The sequence below is a fragment of the Accipiter gentilis genome, chromosome 17, assembly GCF_929443795.1.
Source record: "Accipiter gentilis chromosome 17, bAccGen1.1, whole genome shotgun sequence".
NCBI lineage: Eukaryota > Metazoa > Chordata > Aves > Accipitriformes > Accipitridae > Astur > Astur gentilis.
Window position 1 is genome coordinate 28,736,648 of NC_064896.1, and position 19,617 is coordinate 28,756,264.

Here is a 19,617-nt window from a genome sequence, read left to right on the forward strand (position 1 = left end):
CTTCTCACAATGCCTTTCCCTCCCTGTTGCGTTTCCTTGTGGCAGCTGAACTCCCTAAGGTGCCAAAGAGAAGAAACGTCCCGCCACAGCTATTCCCACCAGCACTGGAGCAGCCACCTCGACCAGCCGTGTGCCACGAAAAGGGTAAAGGACCACCCCAGCAGGCAGTGATGCTCCCCCAGCCTCCCTGACTGCCTCTGCCTGCTGTCGGCTCTAGATTTCCCAAGCCGGGATGGGTACCTCAGTGTTTAACACCCTCAGAGGAGGCTCCTTCCATGGGTTTTTGGGACACAGAGTGGGGACAACACAGGCCACGGTCCTGGGATTACAGACCAGTGTGTTTGTCTGCAGTGAAAATATAAGGGTTGGCATCATCACCACCCAGGGACTGCTATGCCTCCCAGGGAACACGGTACAGATAAAAGCCAGCTGCTTTTTTTTTGAGAAAACTTGAAACCTGTCCCAGAAAATGTGGCTTTCTCATTCTGGAACTAGTATCATAACAGCCCTGTGAGAACTAGAAACATTTGGAGGCAAAGCAAAATGTTGACATTTGGTATTTTAATGGGGATATAAAGTTTTTCACAGGAAGCAGCAACTTTCTGTGAAAAGCATTTCTCCATCGCAATCTATTTTCTTTGGAAAAAAGCAGGAGCTTTTTGGGTTGGAAAAGGACTTTCGGTTCCACCAGGCTCGTAAACTTGTCCTGTGCTGGTGGGAGGGGATGCTGGGGGGGGCTCTCGCTGAACCCCCCAGAGCCTGAGCACCCAGCCAGGCTTCCCCCACCTGTCCCTTCACATCCTAAGGGACACTAGACCGTTGTACCGAAGCCATCGATGTGGGAGTCCCTAGCCGCCAGACCAGGTTTGTCTGCACTCCTCCAACCGTGCCGAAAGCCACGCTCGTGGGGCAGTCGTCCCACCTGGCACCAGCACTCAGCCCGTGCGTGAGCGGCTCCTGGAGATTTAAAAGGAAGAATAATCAGCAAAGAAAAGATTTCCAGCTGTCAGGAGAGCAAACTCGACCAAAATACTGAAAAAAAAAAAAATTAAAATCCAAGGAACGCGTTGTATATATCAGCAAGGCCAGAAATTCCTGTAAATAAAGGGCTGGAAGGCTCCACCGACCGGGCTTGCCACTTCCCCGCATCTGCTCAGCCAGACGCTAAAAAGCTTCACCTCCTCTGGCATCTGTTTCCAAAATAAATCGTAACATCCTACCTTGGGCTCCTGCCATCCCCAGCTGGACCTGGCTTTATTTAGAAAGGGAAAAGCGCTTTCTCCACGGATACCTCGCACGGAAAGGGGTTTTGCTCAGCCACTTCACCAAGCCTGGCTGTCGGGTTGAGGGCAGTCACGGCTGTTTCTGGCTGAAAGGCTGAAACTTCAGGAATGCTTTAGGAATCTGAAAAGGCGGATTTGGGAGGAAATCCACCATAGCAGGCAGTTTCAGCTGGGAACACAAGCCGTTGCTAATGCTGGAGGACACCCTGCCTGTATAAAGGCTAAAGAGGGGATCCCAGCATTTCCACGGGTGCTAAAGTGTTCCTTACCCCTTGGGTGCTGCCGGGGCTGGAACGAGATCCCAGCCAGCACAGGATTTGTTATCATCGGGGTGTCGAGAGAGGCTCTCCCTCTGGAGACACACGCTGATGAGTTACCAGCAGAAATTAAAGGCTAAGAGGCATCGGGAGTGCGATGAACAGGCGCGGCTGAATCTTATCCATCTCCGTGTTTTTCCTGGAAAGCCGTGCCGCCAGTTGCAGCCCTTTACAAGGCCAAGACCTCGCTCCCCGCAGGGGCTGCAGGATGGAGGAACGCCATCGGCAGCTCCTCCCCAGCACGCAAGGGCTGCGAGCGCCCGGTGCTGTCAGCAGCAGCTTTTCTCCGCCTGATGTTTTCCACCGTGGGATGGGGGATGCAGGTGGGCTGCGGTGCTGCCCGGCAAGCCCCCTGTCCTCTCCTCCTGCTGCCTGCCCAGAGGCAGAGTGAGTCCAGGCAGGTGCTGGGGTGGAGATGTGATTTGCTCGCTGCTCCTTGCTGGCCAGGACTGTCCTACCAGCTCTTTTCTGAGACCTGATTTAGGCTGGTTTGGTGGGAGTGCCCCCCACCTATAGGCAAATCTTCTGGGGCCAGTGCTCAGCAGCGCTGCAGGTTTACCAGTCCAACAACTCCTGCAGCTGTGCCGAAAATCCTCCCATTCCTCAGAGCATGGCAGGACTGGGAGGGCACAGACCAACTGTATTCCCTCTCGTCAGCCAACAGACAAGGAGCTCGGGAAATGGTCTGGCTGTAAGGACCCAAAATGGGACAGGGCAGAGCTGAGACCCCGCAGCCCCAGCTTGGGGGCTGAGGCTTGCCTGATGTCCTGCTCCCAGGCTCATGGCCAACACCCCAGTCAGCTGCTGGTCAGTCCCCTGGTTTCCAGCCTGCACAGCAGGGATGCAGAGCAAGCCTTTGGAAAAGTCCCTGGAGAAACATAGGGTCTGTGGGGTTACGTGGCCAGACAGCTTCATTCCAGCATCTCTGCAAACTCAAGAGCCAAGGACGTGGCCGTGCTGCTGGTGCCTCCGCTCACCTGGGAGACACCGAGACGTGGCCGCCTTCCGTGACCTACAGCCTGTGCCCAACTTTAGTACAACCGATCCCCTGATTTCTCCCGGGGCAGCCCAGGATGGGGGAGACTGCTTGCTGCTGCTCACCCCTCGCTGGGGATTCGCACCCCAGCGCTGGAAGCCTCTGCCAAGCTCTGGAAGCAGTGTGCCTCCAAACCAGGCGTCTCAGCTCCCTCTAGGGCCAAAGGAAAGGAAAAGGCACTTCCAAGTGTTGCTCCACCTGCTCCTAAAATCCTCAGCTGGAAGCAGGCTGTGGAGGGTCCTGGGCTTCCCTGGGTCTGCGGTGAGAGGCTCAAGCAGGGACAGGGGTGTTGGGGTCCCCAATGCTGGCGATACCCGTGGCCGCCAAGGCGGTGTGAAGCCAGCCCTAGCTGCCTGCAGCCAGAGATGCCAGAACCCTGTACCTAAATATTCCTGTTCCACCAAGAAATAGCTCTGGTAAAGCCCTGGGTAGCGGTCAGGCATTCGCAGCCTCCAAAAGAGGAAAGAAAGCCCAAGTGAAGTCCCAGAGCCACGTCCGCCAGCCCTGCACCCTCCTGCCTGCTCCTGTGTCTGGTCTCATGGGTGGAGGTCGAGTCAAACCTCATCCTGTTTGTCACTTTTTCCCTTCTCCTGCAGAGCAGCCCCGCTGGGTAACGGGGGACTTTGTTCCCCTGTGCAGTCCCAGAGCTGGAGCTCTCTGCAGTGTCCAGTGCTGGAGACTTTACCGAACACAGGGGAGGATGAGGACGAGAGGGGACAGGACTAGCACCCAGCATCCTACGCCACAGCATCCTACCCCGCACCCATCAAACGTCCAGGAAACCTGGGGGGTCCTCGCAGGCCAGCGTGGAGGACCCCAGCCCTCCTGGCGAGCAGATGGGGGATGGCGGCCACGAAGGAAATAGCTGTTTTCTGGCAGAACTGGAGACCGGTGGCCGGCGGAGGGAGGAAGGGGCCTCCAAGCTTGCCCCTCGGGAGCTCCTCGCCATGTGCGGTGGCTCCGTTCCCAGGCTGAGCTCTCATTTCCTATCGGAAACAACCACATCTCCTTTCCTTTGGCTCCCACCGGGCCCGTGCCGGAGCCGTCCGGCACCGCACGCCGTGCTGCCGCCCCCCTGGCTCGCTCCTGCGGGTGGGCTGTCCTCACCGGGGACAGACCCACAGGGTCGAGGCGCTCATGAAGGAAGGAGAATCCCAAAGAAAATAAAAAAGCAATAAAGGAGCTTCCTTGGGATCTTTATAAACTAATGGGGTTTATAGTGTTTGTGCCATGTCCTGTTTCACTCCTTTTTTTTTTCCTGTAAGGGAAACTGCCAGGGCTGGCTGTCTCATAGTGGCCCTAACGAGGGCAGCCAAATCAACCTCCCAGCACCTCATTAGGACTCTGCCACGGCTGGCACATAGCTAATTGCAGAGATGATGCCCAAGCAAAGCATCTGCAACTGGGGATGGAGATGACTCGCCCAGGACTGGGCAGCGGGGTCTCCTCCTTGGAAGACCCCAAGGGACAAGCGTTCAACCCTTTCCCCAGGCTGCAGCGAAGCCCTCGGAGGGGGTGCCCACCTCAGGCTTGCAAAGCCCCTCTCCCTGCCTCCCTCTCCCTCCACCTCGTGTGCACAGGCGGCTGTGTGCGGGGTTTTTGCCAGCCTCTCTCCCCTCCATTGGCAAAGCCACCTCGTTGAGCAAGAGGGGCCTGACAAGATTTCCATGAACAAACTTCCTGCAGGGAGCAAAGGGCAGCCTGACCATCACCTCCCATAGAGCTTCAAACAGCAAAGAGACCGCTAAGGGTGGCTGTGGAGAGGAGGAGGAGGGCAAGCCCAGGCTGAAGGAGGTACGTGGGTGGGGGAGCGAGGTGTGGGGTGCAGGATGGGGTGTCGGACATCCTTGTAAGAGGATGTCAGTGCTTCTCGTGTCACCGCTCATGTGGACACGTTCCACGTGCTGGTCCCCAGTAGGGTGGGAGCTGGCCTGGTCCTTCAGCTTCCCCACCTGCCCCGGCTCCTCAGCCCCGCTCTGCCCACAGGTGATGGCAGCCACCACGGTGACCGAGTCCGGAGGCATGAGGATCATCACGGAGGTCATCCCAGCCACAGATCCCCGAGCGGCCCAGCTGGCCTCCAGCTCCACGCTGCCTGCATCCGCCACATTGTCATTTCAAGTCAGGGGCTTCAGAAGGGCTCAGCCCAAGGCACTGGGGGTGAGAGATGGCATTCCGGGGTGATGCGGCACCACAGGGGCAAAGCGGGGACTAAGTATCCCCAGGGAGTGTCCTGCTTGAGATTCTCCTTGGCTGGGGCAGAGGTGACATTTGAAACCAGCTCCCTTTGCTGGCTCACGCCGCTGTGCCAAGTGCCAGCACACCCAGCAATCCCAAGTCCCTTCTCGGCACCGTGGGGTGCAGCCAAGACGTGGTGTGACAGTAGGATTGGGGTGGAACGCAGCTAACAGCAACAGTGATATCCATCCTTTGCTGGTGCTGGCAGACAAGGCAGTGCTTTGAGTCAAGAGTGACCGGGGGGATCCTTCTCCCCTGTCCTTCCCCAGACCATCCACATCTTCACCGGGATCATCCATGTCTGCTTCGGGATCATCCTGACGGTGTCAGAGTACAGGAAACCTTCCCTCCCTGTGGCCAGCGGAGTTCTCTTCTGGCTCGGGCTCCTGGTAAGCAAGGACATGCTTGGCCTTCACCTCCTCACTGTCCAATGAGGACAGGGGGATCTCAGCAGATCGCGGATCAGATTTCCTTGTCACTAGGGCCTCCTCTTACACCCAGATCTTCTGGCTGTCCCCTCTGGGGATGGACGGGGTGTGCGTGCAGTGCCAAACACTGATTTGCAGCCGGAGGGGCACCAGGATGTGCGGGATGGGTGACAGGGAGGGGTGCCTTGCTGCTGATGCCCTCCTTCCTCTGTTTTCTGAGCAGCTCCTGGTCTCAGGCTCTCTGCTGGTGGAAAGTGAAAAAAGAGATAACATCTTGCTGGTAAGGAGGTCCCCTGCGGCCAGGCTGGGAGGGGCAAAGCATCTCCTGTTGCTTCTGTGACTTCTGTGCCTTCCAGCGGCTGGTGGGACCCTTCCGCAGCCTGGCTTCACCCTGCAGGGTCTACAGCGAGGCACCTCAGGCCTGTCTCACCCTCGGGAGGTGCCCAACTCTCTCCCTCTCAAGCAGAGGGTGGGCAATCCTTCATGATTCAGGGCTTCCACAAGATGCTTGGGGCCTGGTAGAGTCACTCTCGGATGACGGGGACAAAAGGCGTCACAGAGGGTGGCTGCCCTGGGTGGCTTTTCCAGCAGTATATCTGACCTGAGTTGAATACTCCAGATTGGAGGCATCCCTGCTCAGACAGCTCAAACCAAAAGCCCCAGGCAGCCTCTCCCCTGGCTCTGTGGCACCTTGTGGGGGGTCTCTGGCAGGGTGGGCATCGTGTTGCCACCCACACAGCTCCTGTGCTCTTGGCGGGAGCAGAAGGGACAGAGCTGCTGATGCGAGGTTACCCACACAGGTGAAGACCTGCTGCGTTGTCAACATGGGGGTCATCCTGAGCACGCTGGTGGCCACTCTTGTCCACACCACGGCCATCACTCACGACAGCCCCGGCTGCGAGACCGACATGCCATACCAGCTGAAAGCCGAGTGGTGCTTCCACGCTGATAACAAGGTAGAGCTTCCTGGTCCTGCTCAGGTGGTGGGTCCGAGCCTCCCACTGCTGCGTGGGACAAGCAAACAGGGTGATTGCCAGGCAGAAGAGGGGGACAAGGGGTGCTGCCAGCGAGTGGGACCTGCAGGAGCCTTCCGCTCTCCTCCTCACAGATCCTGACCAACGGGCTGGATTCCATGTTCGTCATCTTCAGTTTCCTGGAATTCTGCGTGGCAGTGGCAGCCCTGGCCTTTGGCTACAATGCCATCAGGCAGCACAACTACATGCCCATGGTGAGGGGAGGCCGGGGCCCTGTCACAGCCCAGAGCCCTGGGGTGTTGGCTCCTGCATTTCGGAGGAGTGGGACAGCATTACCCACCCCGTTCTTTCCTCTGAGGTGACACACCGAGACGGTAACCCACAGGGGTTTCTCTACGTGACCCTAAAAGCAGAATTTCTCCTTTTCTCCCCTCTCCCAGGCGCCGTAGCCATGACCAAGCCCGCAACTCTCCAGTTAAGAACCACCGCACGCCCCAGCCCCGCTGCAGCCGAGGTGCCAGAGGCCGGGGAGGATGGGGGGGAGACCTCCCTGGTCCCTGACGGTGGAGCTGACCGGAGCCCGAGAGCCCTCAGAGCCCAGGCCTCAGCCTGGCCCCGGGAAGGAGGCCTCTCTCCTCTGCGTGTTTGGCCCCCAATAAAGGTCTCTCCCCCCGGCCCAGGCCACGCATTTCTCCGGGACTCGCTCAGAGGGGGTGTGTGGGGCCTCACCGGGTGGAATTGGGGGTGGGTGAAGGGCACCGGGCACTGACCGCCGCCACCACGGGATGACGGACACCCCTAGGCCCCCCCACTGCCCGGCACAAACATGGCGACCCTCCGCCCAAGCGCCGTTGGGAAGCGTGGGGAGTTGCCCGACACTAAAATGGCGGTCGGGGGCTCAGCGTCGCCTCTCTTCCATTCTGCGCATGCGTACGGCGTCGTCGTCGCGTCGCGCCTTGACGTCATCGCCGGCGCCGTCCGGGAAGGGGCAGCGTGGAGAAATGGAGGGGGAGTGTGGGGCGGCCCTGGCCTTGGGTCCGGGCCCTGAGGAGTCCAACGGGGCGGCCCCGGTCCCGACCCCGGCCCGGCGGCGTCGGAAAGCCGCTAAGAAGCGAAAGGAGGCGGCGGCAGTAGTGATCCCGCGGGGCAGGCCCAAATCGGGGCGGGTGTGGAAGGACCCCGGCAAGAAGAGGTGGGCGCGGGGAGGAGGGGGTCAGGCCTCTGGGAGGGGGGGTCTGCAGGCTCGGGGGGAGCGCTCTGGGGGGGCCTCCGGTGGAGGTAGGGCTGTTTGGGGGGGGGGTGAGCTCGGAGGGAGGCTCGGGGGGGGGGGGGCAGGGCTGTTTTGGGGGTGGGTTGGGCCGGGAGGGGATGTGGGGTGGGCAGGGCTGCTTTGCTGGGGTCATGGAGGTGGTTCGTAAGGGGTATTCCAGAGCTGTCTGTAGACTTTAGGAGGGGACAAGGCTGCTTTGGGGGAGTCCTGAGCTGAGGGAAGGGTTGGGAGGGGATGTCGAGGGGCCAAGGCTGCCGTGGGAGGCTCTGAGCTGGGGGGGGCGGTTCACACAGTTCTGGCCTGCGAAGTTTCTGGAGAGGACCCAGAGTGGGCAAGGCTGTGTAGGGTTTCTGTGAGCCACAGGGAGCTCAGCTCTACCTCCTCCAGCTGCTGACACGGCTCGTTTGCCTGCTCAGGTTCTCACACATGATCCAGGATAAGGCCCTTCGCACCTCTTGGGCACGGAAGATGAAGGAGCGGCAGGAAAGGAAGCTCGTCCGGGACCTGGCACGGCAGCTGCAGGAGGGGAAGCAGAGAGAGCGAGAGGTAACGGGGCTTGGAAGCTGGGCCTTGAGCTCAAGACCCTGCAGGTAGCATCGCCCAGCCTCTCTGCACCTGCTGTCTCCATGGGGCAGCGACCATGCTCATGACACTGGCACCCAATGGGGCAGGTTTGCCGGGCAGCCGGGGCCTCTGCTGTCCCAGCCCTCGGCTGAAGCTACCCGCTCCCTTTGCTAGAGCGAGCTGAGGGACATGTTGCAGAGTCAGGCCGTGACCAGAGACTTTCCACCTCTCTCCATACGCAACCCCATGTCTCTGCCCTCATCCCAGGCTTTGGGGCCATGGCATTATTCTGGCAAAGCCCTGTGGGTTGCCTGCCCCACAGTGAGCACAAATTGCACTGGCTGCCCTTCTCATGGGTAGCCAGGACACTGAATTCCCTGCTGTCATGCCAAATCCAGGCTGCAGCGGTCACATGCTGCAAGTCACTGACTTGGAATAAACTCGCTCAGTCAGTTCAAGGCTCGTGCCAGCAGGGGGAAAAAATGCTGCTGGTTTGGCTTCATGCAGCAGATTTCATGCTTGGGCAGGTGTCGCTTGTGCTGCCATAGCCAAGCAGCGCTCTGACTGGTGTTGGCATCAGCTACGGGTCAATGCTAGTTTAGGTTTAAGCCCAGAGGGAGGTAGGGAGGGACGCACAGGGAACATTTTGGTGCTGCTTCCGCAGGAGAAGAAGCGGCGGCGGGAGGAGAACCTGAAGCGGCGCCTGGAGAATGAGCGGAAGGCAGAGATTGTGCAAGTGGTGAGTTGCAGCCCCGCTCCTGGTTGGGGGACACTGCGGTGGCCTGGCAGACCCAGGGGCCTCCACGCCCTGGATACTGGGCTCCAGTTTGTTCCAGTTCCTTTCCTTGGCTCCTCCTTTGAAGGATACTGTGAGCAGCACTGGGAGGACTGGGGAAATCCAACCAAACCCAGCTGCAGCAGGAGGGTGACTCTTCTGCTGAGCTGGCAGCTGATGTCCTGCAGGGTGGGGTGAGGGACAGCTTCTCTTTCAAGCTTGAGAAAACCAGAACTGAGGCTGCCCCGGGGATGGCCGCCACACGGGGTGATAGAGCAAGGGAAACACAGCACTGATAGGGATCCCAGCATGCTGTGCTTTCATATGGGGAAGGCATAGCTTTTCCATCTGGAAAAGACCTGGGGACTCGGGGTGGCTGTGGTGAAGATCTGCACAGCCACACAGTGGTGGCGAGGATGGGATTATTGCCTGTCCCCTCCAACAAAAGAGCTGCAGCAACTTGGAGATGTTCCCAGGAAGGAGTTTTAGGATAAATCTGATCAGGAGCCAGACTTTGTTCATTGCTATGTCTGCCGGTTTGGCAGCAAGAGGAAGAAGATCTCATCTCACAGCTCCGTGCGGAGGGGCCTGACTCTGGTGGGGGCTGTGCCGGCCATGCTGCAGGAGTGGGAGGCTGGGAATCCTGCCATGCCCAGCTCACCTGGCTCCCCGCAGTGAGGTCTCTGTGCCTGAAAGCCCCCTTTCCCCCTTTCCAGATCCGGAACCCACTGAAGCTCAAGCGGGCAAAGAAGAAGCAGTTGCGGCGGGTGGAGAAGCGGGACACGCTGGCCCTGCTCCAGAAGACACCCGTGCGGCGCAAAGCAGCCACGGAATGAGACGGGAGATGAGGCACCACAATGCCCGGCCCAGGCAGCCGAGGTTTCTGCGGGTCCTGCTTCTCTCCAGGGGTGCTTCCCTGGCTCAGTGGGCAGGAGTTGCTGCCTGGGCCCACAGTGTCGGACAGACAGCGGGACAGAGCTGGGGTGGGTTATGCAGCACCATGACCCGCAGGAACCAGCTTCTGGATCCCCCCCTGCCCTGTGAAGTTGGGGTGTTGCTGACAGCCGGGGGCTGGAAGGAGAACTGCTTCACCTACCCAAATCTGCTTTTTCTTTATAAAAATGAACAGGAACTGACCCAGACTCTCCTCCAACTGCTCAGGGTGGGTTGGTGGCTCCAGCCCGGGAGCCTTCCCTCTGCTGAGGCAGATCTCCCTCAGCCTTCCTGGGATCACAGACCACCATGGCCACCTCACTCCCTGAGGCTCCCCTTCCTCAAAGAGGGGTCTTGCCCCCCGCCGTGAATGAGTCCTGGAGCCTGTCACAAAGGGAGGGGGCACATCTTTGCTACGCTGCGGAGATGGGAGGGGATTGCACCGTGCAGCGCAGCCTCCCGTCACCCTTCTCTGGGGTTGCTGGGGAGCAGCACTGCTGCGGGGTGGGTTTGCGGCGGGGGGCTTGGAGTGGGAAACCCACAAAGATCTTTTCACCTTCCTGTTTTTTCTTTCCTGTCCTATAAATGCCCTTTTCTGCGTTCCTGTTGAGGGCTGTGTCTTCAGCCTGCTGTGAGCCAGGCCAGCAGGGTGGGGGGGTGCCAAGGGTGTCGCTGGGTGAGCAAACACAAGGCTGCAGGGAGGATAAGCCCGTGCTTGCAGTGGGGAGCCCTGATGGGGGGGGGGGGGGGGGCATGGTGATGCCTGGGCTCAGCAGCTTGTGGCTGTGGGGGGAGCTGGGCCTGTGTCCCCCCCTGCCCAAGGCAGAATAAAGCAGGGGGAGGGGTTAATCACAGGCTGGGGGCTCAGGGGACCCCAAATTGGGGGGGGGATAGAGCTTCCTATTGCCCCCACTGAATAGGAATTGGGGATTTCCCACCCACGCACACGGCAGACCCCGTCGAGGGCTGCCACAGTCGAAGGGTGAGGGCCCTGGCAGGAGCTGTGGGGCGGCTGCCAGCCTGGCCTGGGTCATCGGGCAGTAGGGCTCTGCCCTCGCTGCTTCCCAGATTAATGATTAATGAGGCAATATAAGGGAGCGTGAGGCAGGCAGAGCCCTCCTCTCCCACCCACTCCCTCCTCAGAGCCACACCACCAGCCCAGCCTTTGCCCCGGGCCTGGTAAGAGGGGGCTTGGAGCCCATACCCGTGGCTTCAGGGCTTTGGGGGTGTTCTGCTTTCCTGGTAGGGTGTACGTGGGCGGACTCAGAGTCTCCTCCCAGGGCTGGACTGGGACCAGCACCTTGTCAGGCTTCCGGCGTGCTGCCATGGCCGGCCTGGCCGGCCTGGCCGGCCTGCCCGCCCTGCCGCGCAGAGGGGAAACGGGGTTTGTATGGGACTGGGGGGCCCGTAGCCTCTGCCCCCCAGCTTGCCCCTGCTCCCCCAACCCCCTACCCTGGTCCGGTCCCAGGGTGCAGAGGAGGAGGACAGGGAGAGGGGATGGTGGGTGCTGGGGACACCGGGGCTGGGGGACAGAAGAAAAAGAGGTGTCTGTGGGTGTCCCTGCTGCCGGGCAGGTTTGGGGGGGGCTGCTGCAGGCAAGTTTGGGCTTAGAGGGTAGGAGGGGCCAGGGAGGGCGGCCAGGGAACACGAAAGGAGGGATGTCAGCGGGACCGGCTGGGCTGCAAACCCTGTGGTGTGATCGCCAAGTCCCGTGGCCCCTCGTTAGGATCCCTGGGGACAATCCCCTGCTGCCAGCCCGCGGTGGGCCACCGAGCAGCCCCCTCCCTGGACGGTGTGACCGTGGGGCTTGAGTGGGATGCTCAGGGGTGATGCTTATCTCCGTTCCCCAGGTGCACCATGGTGGAGGTGACGGTGACGCCGCAGTCCTCGCTGGCCGACCGGCCGGTGCAGATGAGGGTGCGGGGGCTGTCCCCCTCCCAGCTGGTCACCCTGCGGGCATCACTAATGGACGAGCAGGGTGAATGCTTCCAGGCGCGTGCCTTCTTCCGCGCCGACGGTGCGGGCGAGGTGGATCCCGGGTGCCATCCCGCCCTGGGCGGCAGCTACGCCGGCGTCTGGCCCATGGGGCTTTTCTGGTTCCTGCAGCCCGACACCCTCTTCCGACGGCTGGTCAAGCGGGATGTGGCCGGCAGCCCCTTCCTCGTCCGTCTGGAGGTCTTCGATGGCGTCTGCCTGGTTACCGGACCTCAGGACCAGCCGCTGGCCTCCTGCGTGGCTGAGCGGTGGTACGTGTGTCCTGGCATGCAGCGGGTGCCCATCCGGGAGGGCAGGGTCCGTGGAGCCCTCTTCTTGCCACCCGGTGAGAAATGGGGCACGGGGAACCCTGGGCTGCCCAGCCTTGGCTCCCTGGGGACACCCTGGGGCCAGCTGGGACCCCCAGGTTGTGGGATAGCACTGGTGGCTCCTGCCCCCATCGGTGACGGTCTCTCTGGCTGCCTGCAGGACCGGGACCCTTCCCGGGGGTGATCGACCTGTTTGGGGGTGCGGGTGGCCTCATTGAGTTTCGTGCGGGGCTGCTGGCCAGCCGGGGCTTCGCGGTGCTGGCGCTGGCCTTCTTCGCCTACGATGACCTGCCCCGCACCTTGACCCAGCTCGACCTGGAGTATTTCGAGGAGGCGGCCGAGCTGCTCCTTCGGCACCCCAAGGTGAGCCCTGCAGCGCGGCGGGTGGCCCCTGCGAGCAGGGGCGTCCTGATAAGCGAGATGTCCTGGTGACTGGGGACGCCCTGGTGAGCAGCCATGTCCCAGCGAATGGGATGTCCTGGTGACTGGGGACATCCCGGTGACGTCCCGGCATGCGGTGCTGCCAGCTTGCTCTGTTTTTCCCCACCGCAGGTGCGAGGCCCCGGTCTGGGTGTCATCGGTGTCTCCAAAGGAGCAGAGGTGGCCCTGGCCATGGCCAGCTTCCTCCCACAGGTGGTGGCCACGGTGTGGATCAACGGCACAGCCTTCCTCCACGGCAACCCGCTGGTCTACAAAGACCTTCGCATCCCCCCCATCCCCTACCACACCGAGCGCGTGATCTTTGCGGAGATGGGGGCCTTGGACAACTCGGCCATCTTTGCTGACCCCCGGGACCCCGCGTACAGTGCCTCGGCCATCCCGGCCGAGAAGGTCCGGGGGAAGGTCCTCTTCGTGGTGGGGGAGGCCGACCGCAGCTTCAACAGCAAGCTCTTCGCTGAGCTGGCCATGGCACGGATGCCACCGGAGAGCTGCCGTCTCCTCTCCTACCCCGGGGCCGGGCACTTGATCGAGCCCCCCTGCTCGCCCCTCTGCAGCATCTCCAGCATCCGGGGGACCCCCCGGCCGGTGGTTTGGGGGGGTGAAGCCCAACCCCACGCCAAGGCCCAGGAGCACTCGTGGCAGGAGATCATTCAATTCTTGGAGCTCCACCTGGGTTCTGCCGCCACCATGAAGCTGTGATGGCTGTGGGGAGGCTGGGGGGGGGAAGGAGCCAGTCCCCAGGCTTGCCACCCCACTCAATAAAATGCACCCTGCCAGCCGGCGCTGCCTGATCCTGCCTGCACTCATGGGAGGGGGGCACCAGGTCCCGGTGACGGCACGCAGGAGGACCCCTATGTGTATATAAGTGCATATATAGGCACAGCCATGGCTCAGGGGGTGGTCGCTGTAGCTGATATGTCTCTTTAATGAGGCAGTTAAGGTTTTTTGGGGGGCTACAGCCAAACCCCCAGCTCTGCACGCCCTTTTGCCATGAGCCTGGGTTTGGTGCTGTGAGCTGACAGTCCCCGTGCCTGCACCGAGCTGGGGTGAGGGGGGGTTCCCCTGGGAATGCCGAGGACAGCAGCTCCCACGAGACAGGAAGGTTTGAAACTCCCCAAAACGCTGCGGCTGGCACCTGGGCTGGGCTGGAGGATGGCAAACGGGCATCAGGGCGCATTCACGCCCGGCATGGTGCAGGAGCCGGCTGTGACCGTCACACCAGCAAGGGACAGGGGAGGGTGTGTGTGGGGGTGACTCAGTTTAGTCTACCATAAAGATAAGACCCAGAAGGGAAATTTCTCTAGAGGGAGGCAGAGGGAACCCACAAAGCGCTGCGCTCAGCACCCACCCGAAGGGACCAAGGTCCTTCCTCCACATGCTGGGACGCCGGTGGAACTCAGCTCCGGCTTTTTGTTGGGTGCCTGCCCATCGCTTGACCACAGCCGGCTCCCCGTTTGCCTTCCTGCGGGGACCTCGGCGGGGGGACGACGAGCATCCTGTGGCTTGGGGCCCCCCTATGGCAGAGCTGGCAGGACCGTGACCACCCTTGCTCTAGGGCGAGGGCAGCACCCGGCCGGGCATGAGAGTGGGGTGTCGGGGAGCACCCCAGAGCAGAGGATGGCGACAGCCAGGATAAGGGGTGGCCTGGGGACCCCTGACCCCACGCCATGCTCAGGACAGCAGTCTCGATTCCCTATTTGCAAGAACGGTTTCTCCCGACATCTTGCTTCCGTGGGACAAAGTGCTCTTTGAAGGACTTTCGGTTCCCCCGTGGCACTGCCAGCGGAGCAGAGCCGGGGTGTGCAGCCACGGGGTGCGTATTTGGGGACAATTCTCCCATTCCCCAGACCTCACTGGGACCGTGCTGCTGTGCTCCCCCCCCAGTCCCTCTGCAGGTTCCTGGTCCCATGGCTGCCCTGGCGGCGGGGTGTCCATAGGGGAGCCAAATGCCACCACTGATCCCCACCGGCTCGTGGCAAACCCCAAGGCTGTGCGCCAAGGGGGAAGGTGGGCACACGCCAGCCCCTTCCTCCCGCCCGCATGGCTTGGTCCAGCTGGGCATCCTGGCCGGTGCCATCTCCGTTCCCCATTCGCAAGGACAGTCTCTCCCATCACAGGACAAACAAACAAACAAGCTTCTTTGACCAGTTTTCGGTTCCTCCCCGGTCACCCTGGCACGGCTGCGGGAGGTGACCACGGGGCCGAGGGCAGCGAGGTCGCTGGTGGCAGGGGAGCGAGGAGCCCTGGGGCAGAGCTCATTCCCCCCGCCGCGGGGCAGGAGGCACCGTCCCGACACGGCCCCACCGGTCATCTGATTCCCCCCCCCCTCCACCACGTCCCGGTCGGCCGGGTATAAATCCATGACCCCCGGTGCCAAGCCACAGAGAGCCCCGTGCGCCGGACTCGCTTGCTGCCACCGCCATGGGACGGAGCTGCTCCTTCCTCCTGCTGCTTCTCCTCCTGCCCCCGGGGCCGGGAGCCACCTTCTCGCTCCTGCGGTACCGCTATGACTGCGGGGATTACGGCATGCAATTGCAGGCATATCCCACTCGCGGCCGCACTGTCCGCTTCAAAGTCATGGGTGAGTGGGCATGAGCCCCCCCCCCTCCCCGACCCAGCTCTCCTTGGGGTGGCGTGTGCCGGATCACTGTGGGGTTACCCCAAAACCGCAGGGTGCTTGTGCCCTGATGGGATGAGTCCAATGGCTTGAATGAGCTTTTGGTGAGGGGCCATGCTACCGGGGAGGGTCTCTGTGCACCTCTCTCCCCTGGGAGCATCACGGCACCCGGTTGTGCCACTTCGCTCCCCCCCCCTGTGCCCACGGTGTCCCCACAGACGAGTTCGGCACCCGCTTTGATGTGGCCAACTGCTCCATCTGCCTCCACTGGCTCAATGCCGGCACGGACGGTGCCGTCATCTTCTCCTCTGGCTACGAGGGCTGCCACGTCCTGGTGAAGGTGAGGGTCCCATCCCACCCGTGGTCGTCGTCCCCCCCCGGTGCCGGCAGGCTGGGGGTGACTGTCCCTCCTGTCCCACCGCAGGAGGACCGCTACGTCTTGAGGGTGCAGCTGGAGGAGATGCTGCTCAGCGGGGTCCTGGCCGCCTCCTATGAAGTCAACATGACCTGCCCGCAGCCGGGCCACGAGGAGATCCTCACGGCCGGCAATGCGCACACCGAGCACCGGGCTGGTCGGGGCAACAACGTCCACCAGACCCAGACTGATGTCCTTGTCCCCCTGTCCCAGCCTGGCCTCCTGCACCACACGTCCCAGTCCACCCTCACCCTCCCGGGACGCCAGCTTTCTCCCCAAGCCAACTCGGAGCAGGTTCACCCCGTGGCTCAGACCCAGCCGGTCCTGGTGCACCCCGGGCTGCAGCCCCAACCCCAGCCCAGCCTGGTTCGCCCAGGGCTTCAGCCCCAGCCTGGCATGGTTCGCCCCATCAACCAACCTCAGCGGGGCTTAATACGCCCGGGCATGCAGCCCCCAGCCCAGCCCGGGCTGTTGCACCCCAGGGCTCAAACCCAACCAGGTCTTCTTCGCCCAGGGCTTCAGACCCAAAACCAGCTTGGGTTATTGCACCCCGGGGCTCAAACCCAACCAGGGCTCCTTCGCCCAGGGCTTCAGACCCAAAACCAGGCTGGGCTGGTTCACCCCGCGGCTCAAACCCAACCAGGTCGTCTTCGTCCAGGGCTTGTGCCCCAAAACCAGCCTGGGTTGGTTCATGCCGGTGTCCAGTCTAGCTTAATGCACGCTGGTGCTCAAAGTCAAGCAGGCTTCGTACGCCCGGGATCTCAGCCCCAAAGCCAGTCGGGCTTAGCTCATCCCAGCCTTCAGACCCATTCCCAAGCTGGTCTCCTCCGCCCTGGGCTCCAGAGCCAAGCTGGGCTGCCTCATCCTGGCTCCCAGCCTGGCCTGGTACGCCCGGTTCTCCAGAGCCAAGCTGGGTTGGTACATCCCGGTCATCCCCGACCGGGTCTAGTGCACCCGGGACTCCAGTCCCGACCAGGTTTTGTACGTCCTGGACTTCAGCCGGGGCTGGTGCGCCCAGGACTCCAGCCCCAAGCTCAGCCTGGCTTGCTGCATCCTGGGCTTCAATCCCAGCCTAGTCTACTGCAATCCACGGCTCTCTTCTACCACTCGGCAGGGGCAGGTAAGCCGACATGATGGGATGGAGGGCTGCAGCCGGGGCTGGGTCCTCCCTGTCCCCGGAGCAGCAGATCACAGCCGTGAGGGGATGCCTGGGGCAGGCAGGAGGATGCTTTGGCAGGGGGATGCTTGGGTGGGCAGGTCAGGGGGATGCTCAGGGGGATGCTTAGGGCAGCGTGTCCCCTCTCTGCCACCCCAGGCACCCAGTTGACGAGGGAGCAGTGCCAGGTGGCGGTGGGGAGGATGCCCTGCGTGGCGCCGCAGGGCCGGGATGCATGCCTGCAGGCGGGCTGCTGCTACGACGACATGGACCGCATCGCACCCTGCTATTACGGCAACACGGGTAGGATGCTCAGTGGGGTCTCTGGGGATGCCCCCATCACCGATCGTCTTAGCCAGCACCTACCGGGGTGGAGAAGTGGTGGTGGCGGGGTGGTTGCAGATCCCTGTTGCTCAGGCTGACGGAATCGCTCCCTTGTGCCGCAGCCACCGTGCAGTGCCTGCTGGACGGGCACTTCGTCCTGGTGGTGCCGCGGGGCCTCACCACCCAGCCTTACAACCTGGACAGCGTGCGCCTCGCCAGCACCCAGGCTGGCTGCGAGCCCGTCAGGGTGACGGAAACCTTCGTGATGTTCCGCTTCCCCGTCACGCAGTGCGGCACCACCGTCCAGGTGGGGATGCGACACCCCCCCACCCTCCCCGAGATCTCCCTCAGAGCGCAGATGGGGACCCTGACCCCATGTGCACGTCTACCCCAGGTGATCGAGGACCGGCTGATCTATGAGAACCAGCTTATCTCCACCATCGACGTCCAGGGTTCCCCCCGCGGCTCCATCACCCGGGACAGCATCTACATGTAAGGGGAGGGTGGGCAAAGATGGGCAGAGTGCTAGGACCCCCCTTGGCAAAGCCCGTCCAGCTCCCCCTCTGCCTGCAGCTCCCCCCTGGAACAGTTCCCCCACTCCTTGCTCCTGCCGGTCCTTGGTGCCGGGACCGGGGACCCACACGGCAGATGCCCCAGCGTTGTCCACCCCTCCTTGTGCTGGGGGAAGCTGATGCTGCAGAAGGTGGAAGGGTACGGGGAGGGGGGGCATCCATGTCCGCTCTGGTCCCCTCAGCCTCCAGGCTCGTTGCATCTACAATGCCAGCGACCTCCTGCCACTCCGCGTGGAGGTGGCCGTGCCCCCCACGGCTGCCCCCCTGGCCATGCCGGGGCCGCTCGGGCTCCAGTTACGCATCGCCACTGGTGAGTTGCCCATTCTCCGTCCCCCACTTCACCGCCCCCCCCCCCCCCCCCAGCCCGCTCAGCCTCTTGTCCTCCCCACAGACGAGAGCTACACCTCCTACCACCCCGATGGCGACTACCCCTTGGTGAGGGTGCTCCGGGACCCCATTTACGTGGAGGTTCGCCTCCTGCAGAAGACGGACCCTAACCTGGTGCTGGTCCTGCACCACTGCTGGGCATCCCCCAGCACTGACGCCGCGGCCGAGCCCCAGTGGCCCATCCTGGTGGATGGGTGAGCAGGGGGACACAGGAGGATGGAGAAAGGGGTGTGTGTGGGGGGGGTCATCCACACCAACCAAGGGTCCCTCTCGTGTGCCCAGGTGCCCCTTCGCAGGGGACAACTACAGGACCCAGCTCGTGCCTGTGGGACCGGCCTCACCGCAACTGCCCTTCCCGAGCCACTACCAGCGCTTCGTCATCTCCACCTTCACCTTCGTGGAGCCCCCCTCCATGGCGGTGCTGGAGGGAGAGGTGAGGGGGGGGGCCAGGCATACCCTGCAGCATCGCCCCAGGGGGGCTGACCATGGACTTCAGACATCCCTGGTCCTCCCCGTGGTTGGCAAGCCCCCATCCCAACACCCCCAAACCCCACCCCAGCACCTTTCCTGAGCAACCCCCCCCCAGGCTGGCTGTGGTCCAGAGGTGCCGGCACAGCGTTGCTGCCCCGGTGCTGCTCTGCTCCCTGGCCACGGGCCCACAACAGCAGCGGGGAGCCCATGCTGCTTGGGGTGGGGGGTTCCTTGGGGCTTGGAGCACCTTCCCCGGGGCCCCCAGCACCATTGGCTGCTGACAGTGGCCCACCCGTGGTTTTCAGGTGTACATCTCATGCAGCGCTTCTGTTTGCCACCTGGCACAGCCCGAGCCCTGCCGGCCCTCCTGCCAGCTGGGAGTGCCTTCAAGTAAGTCTGGGTGCCGCCGGTTCCCGTCTGCCTCCTCAGCAGCCGGTCACGGTGCAGGGGGGGACCTCCGCCTGCCCCAGCTTTCCATGCCAAGCCCCTGGCCCTCCCCAGGAGTGCGTCGGTCTCTGGGGGACAGGAGGACAGCTGAAACCACGGTCACGGTCACCTCCCGGGGACACGTCATCTTCCCCAAGGTCCCCAAGCTGCGGAGAGGCTGAGGTCAAAGGCGCTAGGTAAGTGTTCCTCTGCTCCCTAAACTGCTCCTTCATCCCAGCTCTAACTCACTCTCCTCCTCCTCCTCTTCCTCCTGCGCAGCTCCTGCCTCCAGCCAGACACCACCCGACATCTCTGGGCAAGCTGGAAAAATAAACCAGTGCATAGCACGGATCAAGCTGGTGGCTGCGGTGGTGTGGTTTGTCCCTGGGGGTTGAGGGGGAAGAAGAGGGTCCGCTGTCCCCATCCCAGAGCTGGCAGCACCCACATCTCCTCCCAGCTCCCCTCCTCAGCCCCGCTGGCTGGGGGCTGCGATGGCCCCCCATCCCACCCCAGTGTCAGAGCCTCCTCGCCTCTGTGCTACGCCCTAGCCCTTCACAGGAACCTTCCTTACTCCCAGGACAACAGGGGCTGGCACACACCGCTACGGTGAATAGTTCTTTATTTCCATAATGAAACTAGATAACTGCTTACAAAACCTGCACAGTCCTTCCCTCCCTCCCTCCTTCC

General features: G+C 62.4%; 4 protein-coding genes across 5 annotated transcripts; all 4 read left to right on the forward strand.

The window, feature by feature from the left end:
- Positions 1-4,332: 4,332 nt before the first annotated feature.
- On the forward strand, positions 4,333-6,670 carry LOC126047078 (membrane-spanning 4-domains subfamily A member 15-like). Its single transcript, XM_049820257.1, has 6 exons — positions 4,333-4,430; positions 4,623-4,796; positions 5,144-5,263; positions 5,526-5,582; positions 6,103-6,258; positions 6,411-6,670. Exons 2-6 carry the CDS (start codon positions 4,626-4,628, stop codon positions 6,636-6,638), a joined length of 732 nt encoding a protein of 243 aa, XP_049676214.1. The 5' UTR covers positions 4,333-4,430; positions 4,623-4,625; the 3' UTR covers positions 6,639-6,670.
- A 573-nt stretch (positions 6,671-7,243) lies between these two features.
- On the forward strand, positions 7,244-10,021 carry CCDC86 (coiled-coil domain containing 86). Its single transcript, XM_049821132.1, has 4 exons — positions 7,244-7,468; positions 7,963-8,092; positions 8,775-8,849; positions 9,602-10,021. The coding sequence occupies exons 1-4, from the start codon at positions 7,278-7,280 to the stop codon at positions 9,719-9,721; spliced, it is 516 nt and encodes a 171-aa protein (XP_049677089.1). The 5' UTR covers positions 7,244-7,277; the 3' UTR covers positions 9,722-10,021.
- A 905-nt stretch (positions 10,022-10,926) lies between these two features.
- Positions 10,927-13,343, forward strand: LOC126046987 (acyl-coenzyme A amino acid N-acyltransferase 2-like). Of its 2 annotated transcripts, none has more exons than XM_049820105.1 (4): positions 10,927-10,997; positions 11,669-12,138; positions 12,282-12,484; positions 12,674-13,343. In XM_049820105.1, the coding sequence occupies exons 2-4, from the start codon at positions 11,676-11,678 to the stop codon at positions 13,259-13,261; spliced, it is 1,254 nt and encodes a 417-aa protein (XP_049676062.1). In that variant the 5' UTR covers positions 10,927-10,997; positions 11,669-11,675; the 3' UTR covers positions 13,262-13,343. The 2 variants fall into 2 exon arrangements, with proteins under 2 accessions (XP_049676062.1, XP_049676061.1); XM_049820104.1 differs by lacking the exon at positions 10,927-10,997 and adding an exon at positions 11,103-11,202.
- Positions 13,344-14,947: 1,604 nt separating this feature from the next.
- Positions 14,948-19,290, forward strand: ZP1 (zona pellucida glycoprotein 1). Its single transcript, XM_049820129.1, has 13 exons — positions 14,948-15,143; positions 15,398-15,519; positions 15,604-16,093; positions 16,166-16,714; positions 16,910-17,053; positions 17,197-17,381; positions 17,469-17,566; positions 17,829-17,956; positions 18,038-18,227; positions 18,316-18,466; positions 18,810-18,894; positions 19,006-19,127; positions 19,210-19,290. The coding sequence occupies exons 1-12, from the start codon at positions 14,984-14,986 to the stop codon at positions 19,110-19,112; spliced, it is 2,409 nt and encodes an 802-aa protein (XP_049676086.1). The 5' UTR covers positions 14,948-14,983; the 3' UTR covers positions 19,113-19,127; positions 19,210-19,290.
- Positions 19,291-19,617: the final 327 nt, after the last annotated feature.